This window comes from Ictalurus punctatus, chromosome 5 (genome assembly GCF_001660625.3).
Source record: "Ictalurus punctatus breed USDA103 chromosome 5, Coco_2.0, whole genome shotgun sequence".
Lineage (NCBI taxonomy): Eukaryota > Metazoa > Chordata > Actinopteri > Siluriformes > Ictaluridae > Ictalurus > Ictalurus punctatus.
In genome coordinates, this window is record NC_030420.2 from 4,268,158 (window position 1) to 4,295,916 (window position 27,759).

The 27,759-nt window shown below is 39.6% G+C and overlaps 1 protein-coding gene across 1 annotated transcript; it reads left to right on the plus strand.

Moving 5' to 3' along the window:
* The first annotated feature begins 585 nt into the window (after window positions 1-585).
* On the plus strand, window positions 586-26,988 carry prkg1l (protein kinase cGMP-dependent 1, like). Its single transcript, XM_017467635.3, has 20 exons — window positions 586-814; window positions 1,182-1,373; window positions 2,168-2,285; window positions 2,609-2,772; window positions 6,098-6,211; window positions 14,044-14,149; window positions 14,382-14,445; window positions 14,656-14,733; window positions 16,010-16,104; window positions 20,405-20,470; window positions 20,600-20,668; window positions 20,971-21,067; window positions 21,241-21,380; window positions 21,530-21,619; window positions 22,341-22,482; window positions 24,397-24,560; window positions 24,718-24,840; window positions 26,261-26,320; window positions 26,407-26,473; window positions 26,555-26,988. The coding sequence occupies exons 2-20, from the start codon at window positions 1,193-1,195 to the stop codon at window positions 26,639-26,641; spliced, it is 2,025 nt and encodes a 674-aa protein (XP_017323124.2). The 5' UTR covers window positions 586-814; window positions 1,182-1,192; the 3' UTR covers window positions 26,642-26,988.
* The last annotated feature ends 771 nt before the right edge of the window (window positions 26,989-27,759 follow it).

The window sequence follows — 27,759 nt, forward strand, 5'->3', positions numbered from 1 at the left end:
TTGTAGTATGTATTTTAAAAAGCATGTAAAAAAAAAAAAAAAAAAAAAAAAAGCATGCATGAGCCAAAAAGCATCAATAGTGTTATGAATTTGTGCAAGACAAATCTTTGTAAACACATTATAATTAATTAAGCATACTTGAGATATAGTAAGTACGCATTGTATATAAGAAAGCATGAAAAGGAAGGACAGCAAAATGAATAAAAATGCCAAATTGACCACAGAATAAAGTTTCTTTTATTGTTACCCACTTTAGAGGAGCATCAGTGCAGCTCTGCTCACTGAGTGTTCCATGTTTACCCCGGATTTCTAAAAACAGCTGAAATCTTTATTTCATACAACGACTGATGGAGCTCCATTACAAATGTATGTATGACAAGGGCTACTGCACCTCACGCTTCATTACGTCCTGTGTCTCTGTGCCTGTGAGCTTTAATACAAAGTCTTTATCTCTCTATCGCTGTTCCCTTCTTTATTCATACATTCCTTACATTTCATTTTCCCTCCTCTCTCCCTCTTCCTATCTATTTCTCTCTCTCTCTCTCTCTCTCTCTCTCTCTCTCTCTCTCCTCCTCCTTCCCTGTTCCTCTCTCTCATTCTCTGACTGTCCCTCTTTCCCTCTCCCTCTCCTGTTCTCTCTTTCTTTCGTTCCTCTCAGGCAGCAGTGTGCGTTTCTCACACTCGCTTTGCAGCCAGAGCAGACGATGGTCTTGTGAAAGATCTTTTCGGCTCCAAACACTGTTCGAATTTCTCTCTTCGCTGTTACCGAAGAGGGAAAATAATACAGTGTTTGCAACACGTGAATTCAAAGCAGGTAAGGGGTTTTTTCTTTCTTTGTAGCTTCATATTTATCTCTTGCAAAGGGTATGGACACTGATTGTTCTTTAGGGACGCGCTGTAAGTGTAGGACGTGGATATTCTGCATGTTTGACTAGGTACATTTCATCCTAGTCGTACTTTTCTTTGTAATTAAGCTGCATCCTTCGTTTGGCATCTTCAATTTCCATCACTTTCGGCTACACTGACTAATTACTGACGTGACCTACTCTGTAATTTTCTGTCCCACTTACTCTCTCATAAACACTCAGAGAGAGAGAGAGAGAGAGAGAGAGAGAGACAGAGAGAGAGAGAGGGGGACTTCCTATATGTTTACCAATCCATTACCGATACATTCTTGTTAGCCTGAGACACCATGGGTACTCTCAGAGATCTTCAGTTTGCGCTCCAGTTGAAGATCGAAGAGCTGCGTCAAAGAGACGCTCTGATCGACGAACTCGAGCTGGAGCTTGACACCAAAGACGATCTCATCCGGCGTCTGCAGGGTGAGCTCGACCGCCTGAGGGTTACTCTCAGCGCTCCCGGATCTGCCACAGGTACCCGGCTTCATTTTCGGAAGGGTTTAGAAACATTTGATGATACAACAGCAATTGGTGTGGTGAAATTTGGCCTAGTGAGAATAAGAAATAGAGATATGCAGCTACGGTGCTCACTGAGGCGTATCAGAAGTCCAGGTAGCTATTATTTTGGGTACGTAGGACCTTCAGATTCTTCTTCTTCTTTTTTTTTTAATATATATATCACGTTGAAGGGAAAGGTCACAGAGAGAAGTGGTATTGTTTTAATTACATTTTCTTTTCCATGACGTTTTCCACAACTGTCATATCTCTTAACCCACATATCCTAAATCCAAAGTAATAACAGCATAGTGAAGTCATTTAATAATAATCCCATCAAAAGTCATACCATGATGTTTTTTTTTTTTTTTTTTTTTTTTTTTTTTTTTTACAATAGTCTATGCAGTATTTTTATCCTTTACAGTGGCGGTTGCTTTTCCTCACATTAGTATCTCGCACTAGTACGCACTAGTATCTCTGTAAGTCTAATCAAATAATCAGTTTATTACAGTTTATTTATTTATTTGACTATTCTGGTCATTTAACAGGATTTACAGTGCAGAGCCTAAAACAGATATCTCTTTCGGATTCTGCGGTTATTCCTGATTAAGATTCTGGGCTAGTACAAGGAAGGTTGTAAGTTCAAACCTTAGAGATGTCAGAACACTGCTGCTCGGCAAAACCCTCCAGACCCACACCTGCTCAGGTTTATACTTGGATTGAACTCTAACTCACTTCTAAGTCACTTTGGGGCTTTGTTTTTCATTCCTCAGGGCAACACTGTGCTTCATCTGTAAGGGTGAAGAGAAGATCAGTTATTACAGAGCCTACAAACCTGGACCCAAATCTGATCTTACAGAATCCTCCCATGAGCCACAGCAAGAACCAGGAGTGAGTCCCACAGCTGATCTCACCTTTCCTTCTCTTTCATCACGTTTCTATTTGTAACTGTACTAAAGTATAGTCTGGTACCTATAATTCTCAGAGTGTCCACTCTTGTGCTGTCCTTATGGCATACAATAAATCTGTGCCCTTAGGTCCAGTAGATGCAGTCATTGTGTTTGGGATTTCACCCACAGAGAGAAATATGCTGAAGGGGTTGTTGCGATGTTTTTGGAAAATTTGATCCCGGCCCAGCAGCAGTTATAGCAAAATGACACAAAGCTATTGATGCACATAATGTGTTTCTCTCTCAGTCATTTTCTGTCTCCAAGGTCTCAGCGAGTGATTGAGGCGGCGCTAAGGGAGAACGAGTGGCTGAAGTATATAGGGAGCGAGTTATCAGACCTAGTAGATTGTGCGTACCCAACGACGGCCGCCCAGGGAGCCCGACTCGTTCAAGAGGGCGATGAGGCGTCTCAATCCTTCATCCTAGAAGGTAAAGAAATCGACATTTCTTTAAAAACAGGAACAAATCATTTGCTTTGATTTTCACAACTTAAATCTTATCTAATAACCAGTCCGTACAGGATTTTGCTGAGGTGTTTTTGTGATTGTTGCGGCCAAGAATGCTTGATGTTGCTTTCCAAAATTTGTGATGCAGTGTTCGTGGAGCATCGCTTGAATTGGCAAAATCGCAGTGGCACGAAGTTGTTTTGCACGGCCTTTCGCAGTGATGTCTATTGGTAAATGAGACCTTTTAGCTGTACTCGTGTTCGACGCACGTGAATCGAAGCATGCTTCGGCCGAACGTGTGTTGTGATGATGTCACAACGTGTCTCGGCCCAAATCTGGGTTAATTTAGAAAAATTACAAGCTCCTCTGAATATTGCGGAATTCGCTTGATTTTGCGTTAATTTCTGCGATCACAAACTCCAGGATGGACCGTATAACGATATGGAAAACAATGCAAAATGCGTAAACTCATACTATATTATGAGAGGGGGGTAGTGGGAGTGTGGAATTCTCCATAGTTTCTGGGAGTTTGGGAGGTACATAGTCTGACATGATCGGTCAGGAATACTGCAGACTGCTTCCAAAATGTCACCATATCAACGATGCTACGTTTTTCTTTGTTAAATACTTTTATTATTAGTCCTATTAGATTATGTGTACCATCCATCATACCCATGCCTGATGCGTGTTGTTAGTAGAGAAACAATAATGCATCAGAGCACGTGTTTGAATGTAAATCTGTGATTTAAATTGCACTTCAGCGCTACTGTCATAGGCGCTGGTGTAGAAAATTAATCAACGCCAATCATCTATCAAAACAGAGAATTCAAAAGTGTCGTGGTATAAATGTCAGCAATACGTAGAGACAAACATTTATATAAGTGCTATACGTGTTATATCATTTCATGCACATTACATAGATATCAGTGTGTGAGAAGGCATTTCAGAGGACGGATGTGAGATGGCTGCTTGCTTATTACCTTTATGGCCTGAGGAAAAAAATTCTGACTACATGGAAATGCTTTATTATTTATTTATTTATTTTTATTATGAGACCATTGCTAACATCCTCTATAGTATATGGTTACTTTCTTCATTTCATATTTTATGCATAAGCAGAGGTTCTTTCATTTCCAGACCGCCTTCTTAATTCATTTTTAATCACTTCCCATTCATATAATGTTATAAATAAAATGATACATTTTTTTTTTAATTCTTAGTGAAATATGTATAAAGAGTCCTCTATAGTTAACTATTTGGCTTCCCCTCCACCCCCTCATCCATATCTGAGTACTTTTATTACTAAATCCCTCCCCTCTGCTCCTCATATATACAGGTGAGCTGTTAGAGCTCAAGGTCCGGTCTAAATGATTTATCAGCAGAGCGGCTTTCTCAGGCAAACTGATGTGACCATGATCTTTAATAGATCACCAGTATATTATTTCCCCAACCTTCTCGTTCTCTTTTTTGGGGGCTCGGATTCAGAAACGATGCCGGTTGCAGTTATATTTTTACCCACTTTTCTCTCGTTTGACCTCATATTTTATGTCTGTTTTTTTTATTTATTTATTTATTTTTAAAAATCCAGTGTCTGATTGAGCGAATTTGAATTGCATTACTTATGTACGACGAGGTGTATAGTCATCGTATATATCGAAGTTGAGTGAGAAGAACACTCAAAACTAGCAAGATTTTAGGGGTCCATGCACTTTTTGGTCATGTCAGGAACAGTGATTAAAAAATAATTCTTATTGTTTTCAAATCCTGGAAGGAGAAAGAAAAGATTTTCACGTTTACTACAATCGACGCTAGATACAAAACGTATCTAAAACTAGCTAAAGGAGTCAGAGGTGTATTGGCTGACCTTGATGTAATGATTTAAAGCCCGACCACTGGCAGCCAAAGCTTTCAGAAAAATGGATCCTTTTTCTGTTTTGGTTAATTTATTATTCAATTTTTTTAACTTAACAAAAGAAGGAAAAGAAACAAACACATGTTGCTTTTAAATTTTGCTTTTAATTATAATAAAAACTAAAAATATATATATATATATATATTTCATTGCCTGTATTTTGAAAACAATTTTTTTTAAAAATCATGTTTTATTTATTAATTTCTGTTACTGACACAGAAATATAATGACCACAAAGTGCATGGACCCCTAAAACCCAGCTAGTCTAGAGTATGAAACATGAAAGGACATGAAAATAGAAAGACCACAGAAAGTAGCGATAATTAAAACATGTTTGTAAAGTACTGTATACATAATCTTACGTGTGAAATTATATTATTGGCAGAAATAAAAATGGTCAAAACCTGATTTTTCAGACAGAATTCTAACAGGTTTTCCTCAGATTGCCAAAGGTTTATTCAAATCTTCTCTGCTTCTTCCCTGACCTACACATGATCACGCTTATCAAAAAAAATCACGTGACCCCGTTTAAAAAATATATATATAGCACATGTTATGAGACACCTGCACCTTATATTATTCTTAATGATATATTTTACTTGTGTGTGTTTATGTCATCAACAATTATTCTCTAACAGTGATGCTGTAACTATTTCACATTTCCTTATCATGGTATACCATTAAAACCATGTAATGTCACACCCTGTAATACACACTCTGTAAACAGGCATTTGAACTAATTCCACTGTGTTATAATAGACTAAAATATATGAATCTGTCTAATGGGAAGCTTCCAGGGTTCTGACAACAGAGAGACAGAGAGAGAGAGAAGATAAAAAAGCGAAGTGAGAGGGAGATAATGTCACTGTGTGATATTGTGGAGAGAAACATGAAGTGAAATGTGTGTGAAGATAAAGAGCTGGAGTGTGTGTCAGGGAGAGAACATCAGAAAGGCGCTTATTAATACAGCAGCTTCGGCGCCGCTGATCCACTGGCGTGATGCGACTGGTGCCGTGAGCTGGCATCACTTCTGGAGATGACGGCGTGTCCGACTGAAATTTGTGACATCTTAGATAATCTGTCACTCAGCCGTGGTTGCCCCTGGCAACGCCACCAACATGAGATGGAGGGCACATCTCTAAGGGGTGTCTGCGTGGACATGTTTTCATAGCTTGGTGGGGACCAAATGTCTGGTCGGTTCCTACGAGGATAACTGCTTGTATTGTTTGTTTGTTTTTTTTTAGAAAATTTAATTAAAGATCAAAATGTTTCATTTTGGTTACTGAGGTCAAGGTTGGTGTTAGATTTATTATTAATTAGTATTAATTAGCTGCATTAATAATTATGTCAATGGAAGGTCCTCATGAAGATAGTAAGACAAATGTGTGTCTTTCAGAGGGAAAACTCGAGGTATCCAGAGCTGGCCAGAAGCTGCACATTATTGAAGCTGGAACACTCTTTGGAGAGCTGGCCCTGCTTTACAACTACACCTGCTCTTCTACTGTTACAGGTACACACACACACACACACACACACATGCGCATACACACATACACATATACACACAACACTCTATATCTGGAAAAATCTAATCCAATATTAAGCAAACGAATGCAGTAACAGGGCAGCTGGTTATCTCTCTCTCTCTCTCTCTCTCGCCCTCTCTCTCTCTCTCTCACTCGCTCTCTCTCTCTTTCTAACACATACATATTTGAGATGCGGTGCATGTACTAGCATGAGCAGCCCAAAAGCACACAATGAGCAGCAGATTATTCCCATCAGCACTGATCTGCTTTGGCTTTTGCTATGGCGAGATCAGTGGAATTTCAAATCAAAGTTCCCCAAACACGTCCACAAGCTCCCAAAACGCACAGCGCACAGACTATCAAACACACACGCTCCATCTGCTTACTGCAGCGTTCTCAAGTACGCGTTCATTCTCTGGATTGTGGAAGATGGCATTGCAGTCGTGCTGAGATAAAACAGCGATCGTGTAATACATACCGAAAGAGTAAACAGGCGAAAATGAGGACGGCGAAAAACAACTCGTGTTTTTACCTCCCAGGCTCAAGCTTTTCATGGAGATCATCACAAATGAAACAGGGTCCTCTGTATTGTAAGGGATTATTCAAGACTTGTGGCACATACTGTGATGGTGGTACCTCTCTGAATTTCTGAGTCAACATTTACTAATTTGGCTGTAGAGGTACACTATATGGTACACCTTACCATCTGATGCTTCCTTAAGTGGGCTGAACCCCAAAGTTGGAAGCACACCATTGTATAGAACGTCTCTGTATGCTCTAGCATTACAATTTCCCTTCAATGGAACTAAGAGGCCAAAATCTGTTCCAGCATGACAGTGCTCCTGTGCAAAAAGCGAGCTCCATGAAGACATGCTTTGCCTAGGTTGGAGTAGAAGAACTCGAGTGTCCTGCATAAAGCCTTGACCTCAACCCCATTGAACACTTTTAGAATGAACTGGAACGTCAGGTGCACCCCAGACCTCCTCATCCACCATCATTGCCTGTGTACCTCACTAAAGCACAAATCCCCACAGCCACGCTCCAAAATCTAGTGGAAAGCCTTCAAAGAGAAGTGTGGAGCACATTATAACAGCAAAGGGGGGGGTAAATCTGGAATGGGATGTCCAACAGGCACATATGAATGGGATGGTCCGGTGTCCACAAACCTTTGGCCATATAGTGTACTTAGTTTTGTTGGTGGTAGAAATGTATTTATTAAAGAATTCTCATTAGCAATTGTACTGAATTGCTTAACGGTTCTGAGTTAGTTTTCCAAAAGGGTACAAACCTCCACCCCTCCTACCTCAAATCTTTTGTTAGTTCCTATGTGACCCCAGTCCTGATACATACGTCTTTATGGACAGGCATAGAAGACAAACCTTCTTCACTGATGGCTTTGGAGGCTTTATCTCTGCTTGGAGAGAGAAAGTAAATCGAGAGAATTGCAATTGATAACATTTCTAAATAAAAGCGTACCTCGAAAAAAAACCCCCAAAAAACCAAGACATACCTTCTATTTTACCTCATACATACTGTTTGAATCAGTGCAGGAGCTTCCATAAGACCGAGACTGCTGCATCGATTCAAATCTTTATACCCGTGTACAGTAATTCTCAGTACCAGGAGTTCTATTTGCTGAGCAATTTTGCGCCACTCTATTACACCTAATGGATTAGGCCATTAGCAAGCCTTACATGAGCCGATGTCAGATGTGTTACATGAACTGTCATCCGGATCAGTGGACATTAGCTCTTTTATTTATTTATTTTTCGCTGGAAAACCAAGACCATGGCTATTTAGAACATAGGCCATATATATATATATATATATATATATTTTTTTTTAGTGTGAAAGTAAGTCCTTTTCTCTTACATGTTGAAATCATTAGTTTCAACACTCTTGTCCTTGTCTTACCTCATCTAAACTTAAAGGGGGGGGAATTCTGCCAAAAAGATTTATGGATGTTCACTCAACCCTTCAGGTGGACACACAGTCAGGAGCGTTGAGTAATTGGTCTCTCTATCGCTCTCTTTCTATTTTCTCTATCTTTCCCTGTTCAGCTCAATTCATGTTTTTTTTATTTTTTTTATTGGCATGGCTTGCTCTTCTATTATAAATGCAAATCACAGAATGCTAACGAAGCTAGTACTGCTGACAACGGAATGATAACATGTACAATGTCATTTGTTCAACAACATTTGTTCACCCAAATTCTTTTCCATACATACGCTTGCTTTAAATCAGGGGTGTCCAATCTTATCCGGAAAGGGCCGGTGTGGGTGCAGGTTTTCATTCCGACCGAGCAGAAGCCACACCTAAGTCTATTGAAAGCCAAGATCAACTGATTAAACAGGTGGAATCAGGTGTGGCTCCTGCTTGATTGGAATGAAAACCTGCACCCACACCGGCCCATTGCGGATAAGATCGGACACCTCTGCTTTAACTGATACAGAAAGGTGGCAAATGAAAAGAGAAACCAATATCAGGGGCAAAGATTCTATCCTGGTCTCTGTGGGGATGACTCCGCCCCCATCCACACGTCAGGAGGATGAAAATGATGTAAAGTGTATGCTCTGGCCTTCACAGTCACTTGATATCATACCAATTGAACTGGAGTGATGTGTTAGACGGCAAGCACGCTCTCCATCACAATCACCAACGCGAAACACCAACTGAAAGGAAAGGAAAATCTTTTTTAAGTAAAGTCCATCGCACCATTACAGTTCCAGAGACTTTGTAGAATCTGTGTCAAGCTGCTCTGGTGGTTCCTAGTGGCCTAGTACCTCACTAACACACTGAACGTTGGGGTTTCTTTAATCTTTAGTCACTTATCTGTTCATTATCATCTGCATATCTTTTGAATAAAGTGATTCTGGTTCTCACATGCAGCATATACACAATACAGTTATCTTGTATAGTTGGTACACTTGGGGTGTAATTATTATTATTATTATTATTATTATTATTATTATTATTATTATTATTTTAACCAGACTGATACTTTAAGCCAAATTTCTTTATGTTTTGAATGTATATTTCCTGGTTATCGTAATTTCCCCCCTCTTTTAACCTCTCAGTCAGTCTCTCACTGTCTCGTTCCACGAAGATCTCTATTTTCTCCACGTTCTCCGAGCTGAAACTCGGGGCGTTGGCCTGCTTTCTGACAGAGAGCCCGATTGAGATTGTGAAAGTGCGGGAGAAAGAGAAAGACAGAGAACGGGTTAATGTTTTCCACAGACTGAGCCTGAATTGAGCAGTGCCGCTGTGCCGATGCTTTATTCCACTCGATCGGTTCATTATGTCACATCTCCTCTCTCATTCGCTCGCTCTGTATGCTGTTAGTCAGCAACTGTCTACTTTGATTGTCTGGTGCTTTTATCTTGCGATTCTCCCTCCCCTCGTTCCCTCTCTTTCCCTCTGTATTTCACTGAAAAATTTCTCAATCTATTACTTGAACATCTCTCTCGTCCCTGCCTTTCAGTTCATCTGTACAGGGATGGATGAACAACCCCGACTGTGTGATTTGTTTGTTATTCTCTCTTCATACCACCCGTGCCGTTGAATGCTCCGTTCTGATTGGTCAAAAGGTTTGATCAATGTTTCATAACAGCAGCGAAGCAAATCACAGGTCTCTGAGGGTTCATAGCTTCTATAATGTAAGTGATAACAGGAACTAACTTATGTTGTGGACATTCCATAATATTAAACGTAACCATAAATGGATAAAAAGTACGGTGTCTCTTTGTTTAATAAATAAATCGTGGTTAGTGTTGGCAAATTGCTGTTGTACAAGTGGAATAAACACTTCAGGATGTGCTGTTATAGGTAAATATTTCACTTCCGGGTTGTAGCAGGAGTGCCGCCGGTGATTATTTTCCCATGACGGTGTGTCTTGTTGTGTTTCATTTCTTACACATCATTCCCACTGTTATTGTCTTTCTCTTCATTTCGGTTTAATATTATTTACATTTACAAAACTATTGAACTTTTTGTCCATGTACATTCTGAGTCAATTTCTTTCTAAATGATCCTCCTTCTCTAGGTCTTATTCTCAATTCTACATTTGATCTGTGTTTATCTAGATATTGTATCTTTTCTCTCCTTGTGCCACTTCTTTCCTTATATTAATTCCATTCTCTCTGCAATTTGTTCTCTTCTCCCTAATTTGTTTCTAAGGCATTTTCTTCGTCTGTCTCTTTTTCTCCACATAATATTCTATATCCGCCCTCTTTCTATCCTTGCCTGTTTTTTTTCCTCCTTCTGTTTCTCTATATCACCTGGAGGTCTCACACGGTGTTGCCTTGGGGACTCTCGCCTCGCCTCGCCTCGCGCTCTTCATCCATAGCCTGATGACTTCCATTTGACTGAGTTGAATTTCCCGCATAAGCAATGTGCTGAGAAAGTCTCATTGCAGCCTGTAATAAATACACATCTGTAGAAGTGTAGCAAACAGAGCGCTTCTTAATAATGCAACACACAACAATGTATTGGGCTTATTAAAAAGATGACCTTTCATCAGGACATGCTCTCAGCTGCTATGGAAATAGAAGACATTTTATTAGACTTCTTATCTGAGAGATGGCTGAATGGTCTCGATGAATTTTGTGTTATGAAGAATCTTAGTGTCATTTCAGAACCGGCTCTGGTTCAGCACTGGGCATCACATTTGTGCTAGTGTCTTATAAAGAGCATTGTTTTTTTTAAATGATAAAAATAAAACAATAGCAGTACAGGGAGAGTTAATAAATACGATTAGCGCAAAATGATCTAATTCAATAAGTAAAAAAGCAACTAAATGAATATTTGGAATTAAATATCGCAATGAATATACAAACGCAGGAGATTGGCTGTGCTCTCAGGGAGGAAAGGACGGCATACTTTCTCTCGCCTATCGCTCACAGCGACACCAGCCAACCACGGGCGTCTGTGAGCTCATGCATGGGGAAGTGGGAGAGTAGCGCTTTCCTCCGAGTGAGTTACACCGCACCCGGACGCTGCATGAGCAGCAGTTTGAAAAGATGCGGTCGGCTGGCTTCATGTGCCTTGGAGGAAGAATGGTCGGTTGCTGTCGCGTGATAGGAGAGAGCGGCCTGATGGGAGGGAATTGGCCATGAATAAATTAGGGAGAAAGTCAGGGGGAAATAAATTAATTAATAAAAATAAAATAACAGGATAGAAAGAAAGAAAGGAAGAAAGAAAGAAAAAAATGAAAGAAGAGAAGAAAGAAAGACAGAATCAAAGAAACAAAGAATCGACCGAAAAGCATGGAGGAATGAATTAATGAACAGAACATGAAGAAAGAAAGAAAGAAAGAAAGAAAGAAAGAAAGAAAGACTAGACAGGAAAGAAAGCAAGAAAGAAAAACGGAAAGAAAGAAAGAAAGAAAGAAAGAAAGAAAGAAAGAAAGAAAGAAAGAATCATAAACACAAATATTCGACCGAAAAACATGGAGGAATGAATTGAACAGAACATGAAGAAAGAAAGAAAGAAAGAAAGAAAGAAACAAACAAACAAACAAACAAACAAACAAACAAACAAACAAACAAACAAAGACTAGACAGGAAAGAAAGCAAAAAAGAAAAATAGAAAGAAACAAACAAAGACTAGACAGCAAAGAAAGAAAGAAAGAAAGAAAGAAAGAAAGAAAGAAAGAAAGAAAGAAAGAAAAAGAAAGAAAGAAAGAAAGAAAGAAAGAAAGAAAGAAAGAAAGAAAGAAACAGACTAGACAGGAACAAATAAAGAAAGAAAGGAAGAAAGAACAAATTAAAGAACCTAGACCTGGAAAGCATGGATGAATGAATTAATGAACAGAACATGAAGAAAGAAAGAAGGAAAGAAAGCAGGAGGTAAGAGAAGAGAAGTGCAATATTTCTTCCTCTGAACTCAGGAGACTCAATTAATCTGAATCATTATTAATTTAAGCAGAAGTCAGGAAGTGAAGATGGAGAGAATGGAGTACAGGAGAGAAAAAGCAATCGCTCTCTATTCACAGACTGTTCTCTTTAGATGTGTAGGAATGGGAGCAAAGCAGAATGAGGTCAGTGTGGAGAGAGAGAGAGAGAGAGAGAGAGAGAGAGAGAGAGAGAGACAAACAGAAAATAATTTCTGCATTTGCTGATTTGCTGATGTCTGAGTGCCGGGTTTTAAGTCTTCATTTCTTCCTTCACAGTGTTGCTGTGTTTCTTAACATTCCATGACGGTTGTTTATTAGTCATCTGGCAGAAAAGCACATCAAACCTTCTGTCACTATATTAGTATGTGTAATCAGACTCATTGTTTCAGGTTTATAGGAGCTTATAGCACAGTGCTGTTGAATTCTCCATTCTGACTGGTCAGAAGGTGGTGATTATTTAAACAGCAGCTCTGACAGCAGTGCCAATTGTAATTCAAATCACAGGTTTATATTAATGAGCTTGTGCTAATCGCTGGCAAATTGCTGGGGTTTGTGCTTTGAATCAGGCTGCAACATGCTACACAGTCAATGATTACTTTTCCATTACAGATATAGGATATCTCAGCTATATAGAGGCCGTTAATATACTGTACGATACCATTACTATAATATAATGCGGTACAGGTACAGTATATTGTCAAACTCCAACAGAGGTCAGCCCAACTGCAAATGAGTGATGGTCCAGTGGCTCACACACACCTCCTTATCTGATTCATATATCACAGTGAAGCGATGTAGATGAGCTCATCCCTTCACTGTCAAAAGAGCCACAACTCGGCATTGATGAGATCGTATCTCAGAGTAAAATGGAGACTGGATGGATGGCTGGATGGATCGGGGGACGGAGTTTGGGAAAGAAAGAAAGAAAGAAAAAATGAAATGATGGTGGGACGAAGGGAGGGAGTTGGGAAAGAAAGGAAGAAAGAAAGGATGAATTAGCATATTGAAGGGAGAATGAAGGGAGAGTGCGAGGTTAGGGAAAAAGGAAGGAAGAATGGAGGGATGCAGGGAGGGAGTTTGGGAAAGAAAGAAAGAAAGAAGAGAGGGTTGATGGGATGAAGGAGGGAATTTGGGAAAGAAAGAAAGAAAGAATGAAAGGAGGGTTGGTCGGATGGAAGGAGGGAATTTGGGAAAGAAAGAAAGAAAGAAAAGAGGGTTGATGGGGTGAAGGGAGGGAGTTTGGGAAAGAAAGAAAGAAAGAAAGAAAGAATGAAAGGAGGGTTGGTGGGATGGAAGGAGGGAATTTGGGAAATAAAGAAAGAAAGAAAGGATGGTTGGTGGGATAGAAGGAGGGAGTTTGGGAAAGAAAGAAAGAAAGAAAGAAAAAGAAAGAAAGAAAAAGAAAGAAAGAAAGAAAGAAAGAAAGAAAGAAAGAAAGAAAGAAGGAAAAAGAAAAAGAATGGATGGTTGGTGGGATGGAAGGAGGGGGTTTGGGAAAGAAAGAAAGACAGAAAGAAAGAAAGAAAGAATGGATGGATGGTTGGTGGGATAGAAGGAGGGAGTTTGGGAAAGAAAGCAAGAAAGAAAGCAAGAAAGAAAGCAAGCAAGCAAGAAAGAAAGAAAGAAAGAAAGAATGGATGGTTGGTGGAATGGAAGGATGGAGTTTGGGAATGAAAGAAAGAAAGAAAGAAAGAAAGAAAGAAAGAAAGAAAGAAAGAAAGAATGAATGGATGGATGGTTGGTGGGATAGAAGGATGGAGTTTGGGAAAGAAAGAAAGAAAGAAAAAAAGAATGGATGGTTGGTGGGATGGAAGGATGGAGTTTGGGAATGAAAGGAAGACAGAAAGAATGAAAAAAGGAAAGGAAATTTGGGCCTGGAAAGCTAAGACCAACTTTAACCAGATTTTATCCCCCCCTCTCTAGCACTGACGAGCAGTAAGCTGTGGGTGATCGAGCGTCAGACATTTCAGAGAGTCATGCAGAGGAGCAGCGTTCTCCGCATCACTCAGTCTGTGGATGTTCTCCGCAGGTCAGAACTTTAATCGTAGCTCCTTTAGAAAGCTGCACAATGTCAGACCTTGGAACAACCCATTCATGAACAAACACAAAACATCACTGCAAAGTTTCTTTTCTATTAAACCTTCCTGGAATATTTCTAAAGCAGATATACAGACTTCACGCAGTGAAGGGGCATTGAGGGCCAGGGCCATTTGTTTATTTCCTTCTGTTTACTTCTCTTCATTTTTTATTTCCTTTTTCAGTGTGCCATTGCTCTGTACCTTACCAGAGGATAATCTCATTAAAATCTCAGCTGCTCTGCAAGAGGTAAGCTTTTCAATGCTAGCAACCTTACGTACAGTATTCTGTATCTACTGCATGCTAGAAGTCTATATGTAATTATACAAATATTTGAAGATTTGGACATGTGCTAATGAGAAAGATTTTGGGGCGGACAGATTTATTAGCTTCATAGCTCCAGTTCACTAGTTTTACATGATTTATTTATTTATTTTACAACACACACCTTTCTGGCAGTGTCATTACAGCGATGGTGACTACGTTGTGAGACATGGCGCTCCCGGAGATATCTTCTTCATCGTGAGCAGTGGCCAGGTGAGAAACCTCAAATTACACATGCAGAAATAATAACAATGATTTAGGGTCTTTCTCACAGACAGGGACGCTTCACTAAAACTACTTAAAATTATAGACAAGGGATTTGAACTCACAACTTTCTGGTCACTAGCAGAGAACATTAATATTGCCAAAAAAGAGTCACAAGACAGACAGAGAGACAGACAGAAAGAAAGAAAGGAGGGATATACAGATGGAAGTGCATATTAAAGGAGGGATGCAGGTAGAGTGTACGGTTGGGGAAAAGGAAAGAAAGAAAGAAAGAAAGAAAGAAAGAAAGAAAGAAAGAAAGAAAGAAAGAAAGAAAGAAAGAGATGGATGGATGGATTTAAGAACATATTGAAGGAGGGATGAAGGGAGAATTTGAGGTTGGGGAAAAAGGAAAAAAAGAATGGATGGATGGATGGATGGAAGAGCATATTGAAGGAGGGATGAAGGGAGAGTGTGAGGTTTGGGGAAAGAAAGAAAGAAAGAAAGAAAGAAAGAAAGAAAGAAAGAAAGAAAGAAAGAAAGAAAGAAAGAAAGAAAGAAAAAAGAAAAAATGGAGGGATGAATGAATGGAGGAGCATATTGAAGGAGGGAAGAAGGGAGAGCGTGGGGTTGGGAGAAAGAAAGAAAGAAAGAAATGGATGAATGAATGGAGGAGCATATTTAAGGAGGGAAGAAGGGAGAGTGTGGGGTTGGGAGAAAGAAAGAAAGAAAGAAATGGATGAATGAATGGAGGAGCATATTGAAGGAGGGAAGAAGGGAGAGCGTGGGGTTGGGAGAAAGAAAGAAAGAAAGAAATGGATGAATGAATGGAGGAGCATATTTAAGGAGGGAAGAAGGGAGAGTGTGAGGTTGGGAGTAAGAAAGAAAGAAAGAAAGAAAGAAAAAATGGAAGGATGAATGAATGGAGGAGCATATTGAAGGAGGGAAGAAGGGAGAGTGTGAGGCTGGTGGAAAGAAAGAAAGAAAGGAAGACTGGAGGGTTGGCTGGATGGAAGAGCATATTGAAGGAGGGATGAAGGGTGTGTGAGGTTGGAGGAAAGAAAGAAAGAAAGGATGGAGGGATGGAGCGAGGGAGGGAGTTTGAGGGAGCTGAGTACATAGTGTTTAGTTTGGTGTTGAAATTATGGGACTTCACACATCACGGATATCAGAGGCATGTTGGCTAGTAATGTATTGATTTTGGCCGAACCATTCAAATAAATCAGAGACAGACTAGATTGGACTCGCATACTGAATATTACATGTCTGTCTGATTGTCCCTCAGCTGCGAGTGTTGGAGAGGCGCTCGGTCAGTGAGGACAGTGTGTGTGTGTCCATCCTCTCCAGAGGAGACAGCTTCGGGGACAGAGCTCTGAAAGGGTAAGAAACCTTCAAATAAAGTAAGCATCCAGCAGGGGGCGATGGCCTCCACTGCACCATGCCGGGACAGAACAATCTTCTTCCCTTTACTGTTTTGAAGGTGCAGAGTAGATGTAGGTGTACAGAGGGTTAAATCTTCTTCCTGGAGTTATTATTTTTGTTTGCACCTGCCTGCAAATAGATATTTTCTAAGGAATTTTGTTGGATCTGTTTCCAAAATGTAAACAAAATAATAAATTTAAACACATTTAAGCCGGTAAACAGTTACTCAGCGGGAATGTTACCGGAAACTAATGCATTATTCAGAATAAACAGATAATGTGTGCTAAATAGATACAAATAGTGGCGTACTATACGTTCTTTCTTTCTTTCTTTCTTTGAAGGTTTTTTTTTTTCTTGCCAGAAAAGATGAGATGAACCGGCCTGCAATCCCAAGTGGGAAGTTTTTTACTTTCATGGACATGAGAGGGAGCGGTCAGATATGAGGCTTGCAGTACAAACAAAGTCCATGTTCATTAACATGAACATACACCGTGCATTCATTCATCCTTAGTAACCGCCTGGTCAGGGTCGATGAAGTTTATATTAGGATGCTAGTTTGTTTCTGTTTTGAGAAATAGAGCCAACTAATGACAAGATCGAGATCAATGGAAATTGAGATCGATGATCACCTGCAGTGATGTTGCTGAGGTTGAAGAACTTTAAAGCTGACACTGCTGGCAACTCTACTTCTGGGTTTTTCTGAGGGAATAGTGGAAAGTGGGGCTGGGTAAAAAATATCGATTCTCCAATTTTAATCGATTTTCAATTTTAACGAAACGATATTTAACGATTCTTAATGCGCGTGCTTTACTCGAGAGCATGTGAATATTATCTGTAGTTCGCCTCTCGTCCTGAAGATGTCGCCATCTTTCATATTTTGCATTTTGAAAACGGTTTTATTTCTTAAACGTTTCAAGCTGTTAATGAATTTCACTGTTGCACATTTGCAGTGTTATTTATTTATTTATTTATTTATTTATTTATTTACAGTAATGTGCCGTTTGTGCTTACCTTATGATTTCTGGTTACAGTGTTTGTTACTCAAAGTAAAAGTAAAAAGTATTTAAACATAATTGTGTGCGCCCTATTGTTAGCGTAAATGTCTATTTCAGTAATATAGCTAAGTAGGAGGGTTTCAGTGACCAGCATTTATATTAAAATATGGATTCCATGTCTGCAAAACTAACATTTTAAATGAAATATTGATAACTAATCCATATTGAATCGAATCGAAATCGAATCGAATCAAATCAAAACCATATAAATAAGAATCGAATCGAATCACCAAATTGGTCCCAATCCCCAGCCCTAGTGGTAAGGTTTACAATTAATTCAAATAAATAAATAAAACTTCCAGTTTAGGCCACTTCAGGTTTAAATCCGAATACAGATATTTGGAGCACTAAACAGATACAGATACACATAGTGGCATCGTGTTACACCCCTTTTACTGAGAGTGAATGAATGAAGGTACTAAATATGTCACACAGCACCACACAAATATCCACTACACTTTCATGTTAATGAATGCGGCTTGCTTTGTTCCATGAGCTTTTTGTATCTGACCACCTGCAACCATAAGCATAAAAGTAAAAAAAAAACATCCACTCCCAGGACTTTTTTGTTAGCCCCTGCGGGACACCAGTCCTAATGCAAATCCCTACTATAGAGATTTCTTTCTAATGCACTAAGCTGTTTCTCCAAGCCAACCCAACACCAAATCTGCACTTCACTGAGAGTGTTCTTCAGGTTTGTGATTGTGAGAGCAGTCTTGATTATGAATAAATTTCAGTCCTACATTCGCTCTGCTCTAGAGTATACGCGTTCACCTTCAGGCACAGAGATTTCATTGAATGTTTTTTTTTCTTTTTTTTCTGCTGGACTTTGGTATTGACTCAGTGGGATATATTACCTGCATCTGTGTGTGCATTTATCTATGCATAATGCTAAAGTCCTCCACATTAAGATCCTTCAAAAAAAAAGGCCAGTCAATATACAGTTAGAGAGACTCCACTGTTAGAGAAAGGCACTACAATCTGAAACCAAGCTAAAAAAAGAAAAGGCATGTCCAAATATAACAGTGTTACACACTCCCTGGCGCAAATGATGGCATCGCCACACTTAGAGGATGTTCACTTTTTTTTTTTTACTTCACAGCACATAAACAAAGCACACATATGACACGAAACAAATTTTTATTTAATAGCTGAACGTTCTGGCTTCGTGAAACAGAACTCAAACAAGTTCAATTAAATTAGTTCAATTAATGGCATGTTTTTTTTTTCCAGATCAAGTAGTGGAAACAATGATGGAATCACTCAGTGTTGAGGAAAAAATGAAGGAATTACCTTGTAATTTGCATTTCTAAAACAAACACCAGCACAAGTCTAAATGCAAATGAGTCTGCAGTTAAAAGAGAGTGCTTACACACCTTAACCTTGGGTATTTTGAATGGAAGCATGTCCCCAACAAGAGAGTTGTCAATTGAAACAATGGAAAGGATTATAAAACTCCATCAAGAAGGAAATCCAACATGGAGTGTGGCAAATGATTTCGGTTATTCCCAGTCAGCTGTGTCTAAAATTAGGTGCAAGCACGTGCATTAGCTGGACTGGTAATCATCTGGGGCTGAGCCTAGATTCTTTTCCACGCATTTTTTCCAGCTCAGCTAGTAGCCTAAGTTTTGTTTTATGGACGCTGAGGTAACTTAGCTGTCAATGTATGATGTGATCAGAAAAAGTTGTGTTGTCACTGTTTATAGGACTACCAGACCGATAAAATATAAAACTTTTCTAACTAGGCTAGTTTGGTATCGCTAGCCAAGAGGAGGCGCAACTAAGCTATGGGTTTAGCTGCTACATTGCCATGCAAAATACATTATCTTTCCTTATGCTTTGCTCCTATCACGTTCATGTAAACTGGAACTCATATAGACATTTATACACCTTGTTTTCCTGCTCAGCATCAGAGGATGCTCCTGTTTCCGTTTCAACCCCTTTACTGGTTTATAAATAAATAAATATATAAATCAGCGTATATCCATTTTTTCCTCACACTGACTGTGAGATCTAGCGTTTGCCAGAATTGAGAGCCTTCAGCCAATAAGACACGAGTGTTTCCATGTATTTTCCTGTAAACCCTGTCTGATTGGTCTCACCTCAGTTCACTGAAGATATAAAATTACAACACCACCGTCTTCGCCGTAGTGACAAACCGCTCCAAGTGGAGAATTATTCGGGGCTAAAGAAAAAATCTTTTTTCTTTAAGCCCAGGCCAGTTTACATCCCTGGGTGCGAGTATAAACAAAATGGGAAGGTTATAAAAGGAAAACATACAGGTCGACCTAGGAAGACGGCAAAGTGTCAAGATGAAAAACAAAAGCGATTCGCCTTGAAAATAGAAAATGCAGAATAAAACAAATGAAAAACAAAAGGGCGGAAACAGGAGTCAATGTTTGTGACAGAGCTGTAAGAAATCAGATGAATGAAACGGGATTTACGTATAGAAAACCCGAACAGAAACCAGCACTAACACCTAAACAGAAGAAAACAAGGTTACAGTGGGCTACAGCGAAGCAATCATGGAGCGTGGATGATTGGATGAAAGAGATATACAGTGATGAAGCGCAAACCTGCATTGGACAAGGAGATGATGCTGGAACTTTTGTCTGGTGCCGCTCTAATGAAACATATAAAGACGACTGCCAGAAGAAAACGATCAAATTTCCCCACTGATTGATGATATGGGGCTGCATGTCAGGTAAAGGACCACGTGAGACCTCAACAGTCAATGCACAGGTGTACACTGAAATTTTGGACACTTTTCTCATTCCATCGATAGAAAATAGGTTTGGTGATGATCAAGCCGTTGTTAAAGCTTTTCTTCAGGAAAGCCAGATCAATGCCTTCAATGACATCGCAAGCAAACAGTCCGGATCTCAATCCCACTGAAAAATTTGAAAATTATGGAAATTTAAAATACATTTTTTAATAAATAATATTTATTTATAATTTATAATATTTTTTTTCCCCTCTGATTGATCTGGGGAAAAAAATGTGCAATTAATTAAAACCATTTCATTTAATTTGTCTAAGGTATGTTTCAGGAAGCCAGAATGCTCAGTTATTAAACAAAAATAGTTTTGTGTCATATCTGTGATTTGTTTATTTGTTTAATGCTTATCTACCATGTACTAACATCATTTTGTACATCATTTAACTACATGTTACTTGTATACCCGTTTTCTTTGTTTTTGCAGAGAGGTATCTAGGTCTTTGAGTGTTGTTTCTGCAGGTGATGCCACATGTCTGGTCATAAACAGAGAGTAAGTATTTCGTTGTTTTATCATACAACCTATGTATACTTCTAAATCACAATATATAAAGCACAAGCTGTCATATATAAGGGGAAGTTCTGGCAAATGGAAGAATCAGCATTATTACCATATCCCTAGGTCTGTCATGAGGTTTACAGGAGCATCTGTAGACATAAAGGAGAATGGAAGCAATGAGGCAAAAGCCAGGTATGCCCCAAACGCCATACACATTCAAGTGCAGTTTGTTATTTTTATGTAAGTGCTTCTAAATCAATAATAATCATATCTTGTACTGAAGTGCTGTTGAATTCTCAATTCGGATTGGTCAGAATTGGATAATTTTCTATAATAGCAGCTCTGATAGCAAATGGTGAGCCAGTTCCAAAGTAGCTCGGGTCATTTGGAGCGAAAGGAAGGGTTATGCATGTATTAATTGCAATTCCACCTGGCTGAGGACTTTAAAAATGTACAGGCTACTTTTATACTGTACATGGATCTGAAATCTGCAGGACTGCAGACGGAGGCGACGGACTATGCCATGTCTCACTCCGTGACGTTCAGGTGCTGTGTAATGTCGGAGAAGGACAGTACAGCCACACACAACTGGTGAGAATGAAGGAGCGCTAATTGTGTAGCTATTAAAGGTACATCACATGTTACTGCTACCCACTGATCAGTGATGTAGTGAGCCATTTCCTGAGAGTTCATTCTAATGAAATAAGTTGGCATGTGTTAGGATTTCCACTTTCTCATCACACTCTGTTCGTCTTTCTCTTCAGGTCCATTTGAAGAATGACACCAGTCATGTGTTCGTGCTGAAGGTCATAAGTAAACATGCTTTAGTGAGCTCAGGCAACAGAGCACGCATCCTCGCCGAAAAACAAATCCTGATGGACGCCCGCTGTCCTTTCATTGTCAGGTCAGGTCACCTCTCATTGTTCACAATGACCAAGGACTTTCTGTCCAGCTATGTTAGATATTTTCAGAGCCTCAGAGTTTGAAAATAGAAATGCATCATCGTATGTGCATTGACATGTCTTTTTAAAAGCATATCTTGTCTTCTGTCAGGTTGTATCGTACCTTTCGAGACGCAAAGTGCCTCTACATGTTGAAGGAGGCGTGTTTGGGTGGAGATCTGTGGACTTTGCTAAGACAGAGGTAACGCCTGGATAAAAATATGAACTAATATTAATAAACTTATGTATATGCACTCAGTGGCGACTTTAATAGGACGACCGGTACACCTGCTCATTCATGCACTATCCAATCATTCAGTGTCAGAATGGGGGAGGGTTGGAGGGCGGAAATGTGATCTCATGGAATGTTTGTTGGTGCCAGATGACCTGGTTTGACTATTTCGGGAACTGCCTATCTCCTGGGCTTTTCACACCCACCAGTCTATAGAGTTTACATAGAATGGTGTACACAGAACCTCCAGTGAACAGTAGTTCTGCACCTCATTGAGTAGGTTTGAGCTGACAGGAAGGCTATGCTAACTCAAATAATCACTATTTACAACCGTGGTGAGCAGAAAAGCATTGAACACACTAAACAACGTGTCCGATCAACACATCGGGTTCTGCTTGTGTCAGCCAAGAACAGGAATCTGACAGTACAGTGGGCACAGGCTCACCCAAACTGGACATTTGAAGATTGAAAGAAGCCCACGAGATGCTTTCCCAACCTTCAACTGACTAGTTTCGGTATAGTGTTCCTATTAAAATGGCCAGTGAGTGTATTCTTACAATACAAAAAATAATACGTATCATCTTTGTTGTATAGCATTGTCAATTACGACAAGTTTGTCTTCAAATGAATTCTACAGTGGTGTGTTACTTTAAATTGAGGAAAGTGATATCCCTTGAGTGTTTGTTTTAAGGGGTCCGTTTGATGACAATGCAGCCCGTTTCTATACAACCTGTGTTCTGGAGGCTTTGAGATTCCTACACGGCCAAGGCATCATCCACAGAGACCTGAAACCAGAGAACGTGCTGCTGGATCAGAAAGGATATGCCAAACTGGTGCAGTGTACTCTTCTTCACATTCTCAGCAGACCAATGCTGAAAGGATGATCATTTTCTCTCACAGTATTTAGACTCCATCTTATTTCTCAAAAGTATTGATAGATAGATAGATAGATAGTAACTGTATATAATGCTAAATAATCAGTTATTCAAGCATTCAAGTTCATCTATTTGTATATGAGCACAAAATATAAGTCTTCGCACGTGTTATGAAAGGAATAAAAAAATCCGTGCCATAATAAATGTTTTATTCCTTGTATACCTCAACAATTTGGCAACATTAATATTTATTTATTTATTAAAGAATGACACCTCATACATTTGACACATTTATAGTTACATTTAATGTTGTTTGATGGAACAAGTTAGTTCCTATTATCACTTACATTATAACGGCTATAAATAGCCATTCTCTGACCAGCCTCACTTTTACCTCTTGACACAAAAACACAGCTTTTCATGTTAATGAGAAGCTACAAAATCCTGTAACGCTTCCTGTGTCTGAAAACTTTAAATGTCGTACGGTTACAGATTTACCTGTGGCACTGGAGACTCCTTGCAAAATGCGTCCCCATGATTAAATCATGATTAATCGATGATTAAAATGATTTTTTTAAAAACGATACTAGAACAAGTGCATTAATATAAACCCTGCAGCCGGAACAACTGTCTGAGCTTCTGCTACAGAAAATTCATCGACTCCTCATCAGAATAGAATAGAAAATGATAGGCTGGGACATACTATAAAAAAAGCTTGCATCTCTCAACATCTCTATCTCTCTCAACATCTCTCTCTCTCTCAACATCTCTCTCTCTCAACATCTCTCTCTCTCAACATCTCTCTCTCTCTCAACATCTCTCTCTCTCCCTCAACATCTCTCTCTCTCAACATCTCTCTCTCTCAACATCTCTCTCTCTCTCAACATCTCTCTCTCTCCCTCAACATCTCTCTCTCTCAACATCTCTCTCTCTCAACATCTCTCTCTCTCTCAACATCTCTCTCTCTCCCTCAACATCTCTCTCTCTCAACATCTCTCTCTCTCAACATCTCTATCTCCCTCAACATCTCTCTCTCTCAACATCTCTCTCTCTCTCAACATCTCTCTCAACATCTCTCTCTCTCTCAGCATCTCTCTCTCTCTCTCAACATCTCTCTCAACATCTCTCTCTCTCTCAGCATCTCTCTCTCTCTCTCAACATCTCTCTCTCTCAACATCTCTATCTCCCTCAACATCTCTCTCTCTCAACATCTCTCTCTCTCTCAACATCTCTCTCTCTCAACATCTCTATCTCCCTCAACATCTCTCTCTCTCAACATCTCTCTCAACATCTCTCTCTCTCTCAACATCTCTCTCAACATCTCTCTCTCTCAGCATCTCTCTCTCTCTCTCAACATCTCTCTTTCTCAACATCTCTCTTTCTCAACATCTCTCTCTCAACATCTCTATCTCCCTCAACATCTCTCTCTCTCAACATCTCTCTCTCTCTTTCAACATCTCTTTCTCAACATCTCTCTCTCTCTCTCAACATCTCTCTCTCTCAACATCTCTATCTCCCTCAACATCTCTCTCTCTCAACATCTCTCTCTCTCTGTCAACATCTCTATCTCTCTCTCAACATCTCTCTCAACATCTCTCTCTCTCAACATCTCTATCTCTCAACATCTCTCTCTCTCAACATCTCTCTCTCAACATCTCTCTCTCAACATCTCTCTCTCAACATCTCTATCTCTCAACATCTCTATCTCTCTCAGCATCTCTATCTCTCAACATCTCTATCTCTCAACATCTCTCTCTCTCTACATATCTCTCTCTCTCTCTCTCTCTCTCTCTCAACATCTCTCTCTCAACATCTCTATCTCTCAACATCTCTCTCTCTCTCAACATATCTCTCTCTCTCTCTCTCTCTCAGGCAGGCTTCGGCTCTGCTAAGCTGCTTGGTTCTCTCCGGAGAACCTGGTCATTCTGTGGCTCAGCAGCTTACCAGGCTCCAGAGATCATACTGCACAAGGGTCACGGTACGCTGGCAGATTTCTGGGCTTTAGGAGTCTTTGTATATGAATTACTCAATGGCAGGTGAGAGTTCAAATATATTTGTTCCTTAATCAAGAAATGGTCATTTGTGTCTTGTAAATCGTATTCAATATGTATCCTCAGTATACTCTTTTTAGCCTAGAATTTATACAATATCTCACAAGCATACTTTTATATCTGTGTATCCCATCCCCTGCAGTCCTCCATTCTCGGGCCCAGATCTGCTAAAGATCTGTGCAGCGGTTTTGAAGGGAATCGATGCCGTAGAGTTCCCAGAGGCCATCAGCAACCCTGCGGCCGATTTCATCAAACAGATCTGCAGGTAAAAACGCCAAGAGAGTTCATTATTTATGCAGAAGCTTCACTATGTTGGGCCACAACTTTCTCCAAAAAAATAGCTGCTCGAACACCACCTGTAAGCTATCGTTGCTAGAATAGACATTGCTGATCATTATTGATATTCTGCTGTAAAAGGATTCCAGGCATTAAAGGAAAAATCCAGCCTGAACAATGTGCATATTAATCGTTGTAATTTAAATGGCCTCCAGGATTTATTTTATAATGAACAATGCAGATCGACGTCCTGCTTGATAGTGGTGTCAGTGCAGCAGCGCTTTAGTCCGGTAGTCTCTCCAGCTCTCACCTTGTCATCTGTCCAGTCTGCTCAAACAATTCAGCTTCCAAAGCTTTAGTTTTTCATGCTAATACCACCGTCAACATCTGAGCGGATTCTGTAGCAGGAAACAATCCTATTCTTCTTTATGTTTGAGGAAGAAATCTGCAGCACCTGGCGGTTCATGTCATGTGATCAATAAAATCGCACGATTCATATTTTCATCCTTGAATTCTAGATGGACGCTGAGAGTGTTCGTTGTGATTGAAAGGTCCCGGATAGATAGGGGAGTTTTGATGGGCCTACAAATGAAGAACAGTTGGATATTTTTCTAAGAAACCTGTGAGCTAGACAACAAAAAGGAAGTTATATGTCGTCAGCATAACACTAGAAGGAGAAGCCTTGAGATCGTATCACTAAGTCCAGTCAGAACTAACCTCCGGGGAAGACCATTTCGTGAGACTGCAAGGGACAGAAACCGAATCTCTCTGTGCTATATGCTAGGATTGTCGTTGAAGATCACAGGATATTAAACATCGCTCTGGAACGTTTAAGAAAGCTTTTTAACGGCTTCTCAAAAAGAAAGGGAAACTCACTGAAGTTTTGTCTACGGCGTCTTTTCTGATCAAAATGAATGAATTTTTTGTCTCTCCATACAGAGATACAGTATACAATGGCTTACATCAGTATTCATCCCAGTGAACTTTTCCACATTGCACAATGTTACAATCTGGAACTTAAATCTCGTCACTCATGTACTCTTTAAAAAAGCCTTAACTTTTCTTTTTTCCCCCCACTGTTGTGCAATATTCTTTTCATGTTTTAACACTGGATTTAATTGTGCTACGAGAGATATTCTGGATTATTTTTTATAACCAAACCCTGATTGATTGGTTGATATTATGGCCAATTGTGTGTCGATTTATGACATATAATCCCGTTAAGTTAAGTCCATTTCACTTGCAACACTACAAAATGTGTCAAAGTTCAAGGGGGTGAATACTTATGCAAGCCACTGCACACACTACCATGTGTCTCAGAATAGCATCGCTCTTTGTTCTGCACGGCTCTGTTTTATTCAGTGGATTTGTGTGCCTTTAGCTGATGTCATTTATCACGCCACTTTCAGGGAGAATCCCACAGAGAGACTGGGCCAGAGGAATGGGGTCAGAGACATCCAAGCACACAAGTAAGCGCTCAGAACTGGTAAAAAGAGGACTTTTTTTTATTTTGAATGTTGCAGATTCTTTTAATATAATCCCTGTGTTTCTGCAGGTGGTTTGAAGGATTTGATTGGGATGCTGTGTGTAAAGGCTCACACACTCCACCTATATTACCACATGTAAGAACAGCAGAGCGCGCACTCTTTGAAATGATTCACAGCATTGTTATCGCATCACCCTGCTGTTTTCATTTCTTGCAGGTCCAAGACTTTTTGGATCATTCCTGCAGTGAGAATCACACTGACTCAACGCCAGTAGATGACTCAGACTGGGACAAAGACTTTTGATCTGTCAATTGGTCAGACGTTACATGATGGATTATGTGAAAAGACTGTTATGAAAAAACATTTTCAGTTAATGGAATTTTTAGCCAGTCAGATACGGACCTTAAATGTAATACGCGAGAATATAAATTCTTTTCTATCCGACTACATCTAATTATCCTCTGTTTCTGTGATTTGGGATAAGTTATCTGTTATCGTCCTACTAAATCTGTTAAATGTGAAATTAAAGCTGACGCACAATTAGTTCCTTTATGAAAGGGTTAAACAGGTCACTGTGCTTCATTACGTTTTCATTTGATTAGAAAAAGCTGCTAAATAAAGCAGGTTAAATGATGAAAGTTATTGCTACATCCCCAGCTGTTTGAGTTTCATTTCTGAAAAATTGATATATGTGAACATTGGATTTAGCTGGTGAAAGAATTTGAACAATTATATATATATATATATATATATATATATATATATATATATATATATATATATATATATATATATATATATATATATGTGTGTGTGTGTGTGTGTGTGTGTGTGTACCAGAACAATTAGTGAAATTGACTAGGTGAGACGTAAAATTTAGTAGTTACAGTTATATAGCGCTTTTCTAGACACTCAAAGTGCTTTTACATTGTATGGGGGAAATCTCCTCAACCACCACCAGTGTGTAACAACCACCTGGATGACGCAACAGCAGCCATAGTGCGAGAGAGGAGAGAGTAATTTAGCCAATTCAGGGATGGAAATTATTAGGGGGCCATGATAGAGAAGGGCCAATGGGGGAATTTCATGAGATTTTTGGGATGTCATGGGATTTTTAATGCCCTCAGAGAGTCAGGGTCTCAGTTTAACGTCTCATCTGAAAGTCAACGCTGTATTTTTTTTTTCAGTATAGTGTCCTCGCCACTATGCTGGGGCATTAGGACCCACACAGACCACAGGGTGAGCACCCTCTGCTGGCCTCACTAATACCACTTCCAGTAGCAACTTTAGTTTTATCCAGGAGGTCTCCCAAGCAGGGACTGACCAGACTCAACCCTGCTTAGTTTCAGTGGAACACCAAGCAAGAACTGCAGGTTGATATGGCTCTGGCAAACTAATTTAAAAAAAAGGTTAATTTGTCA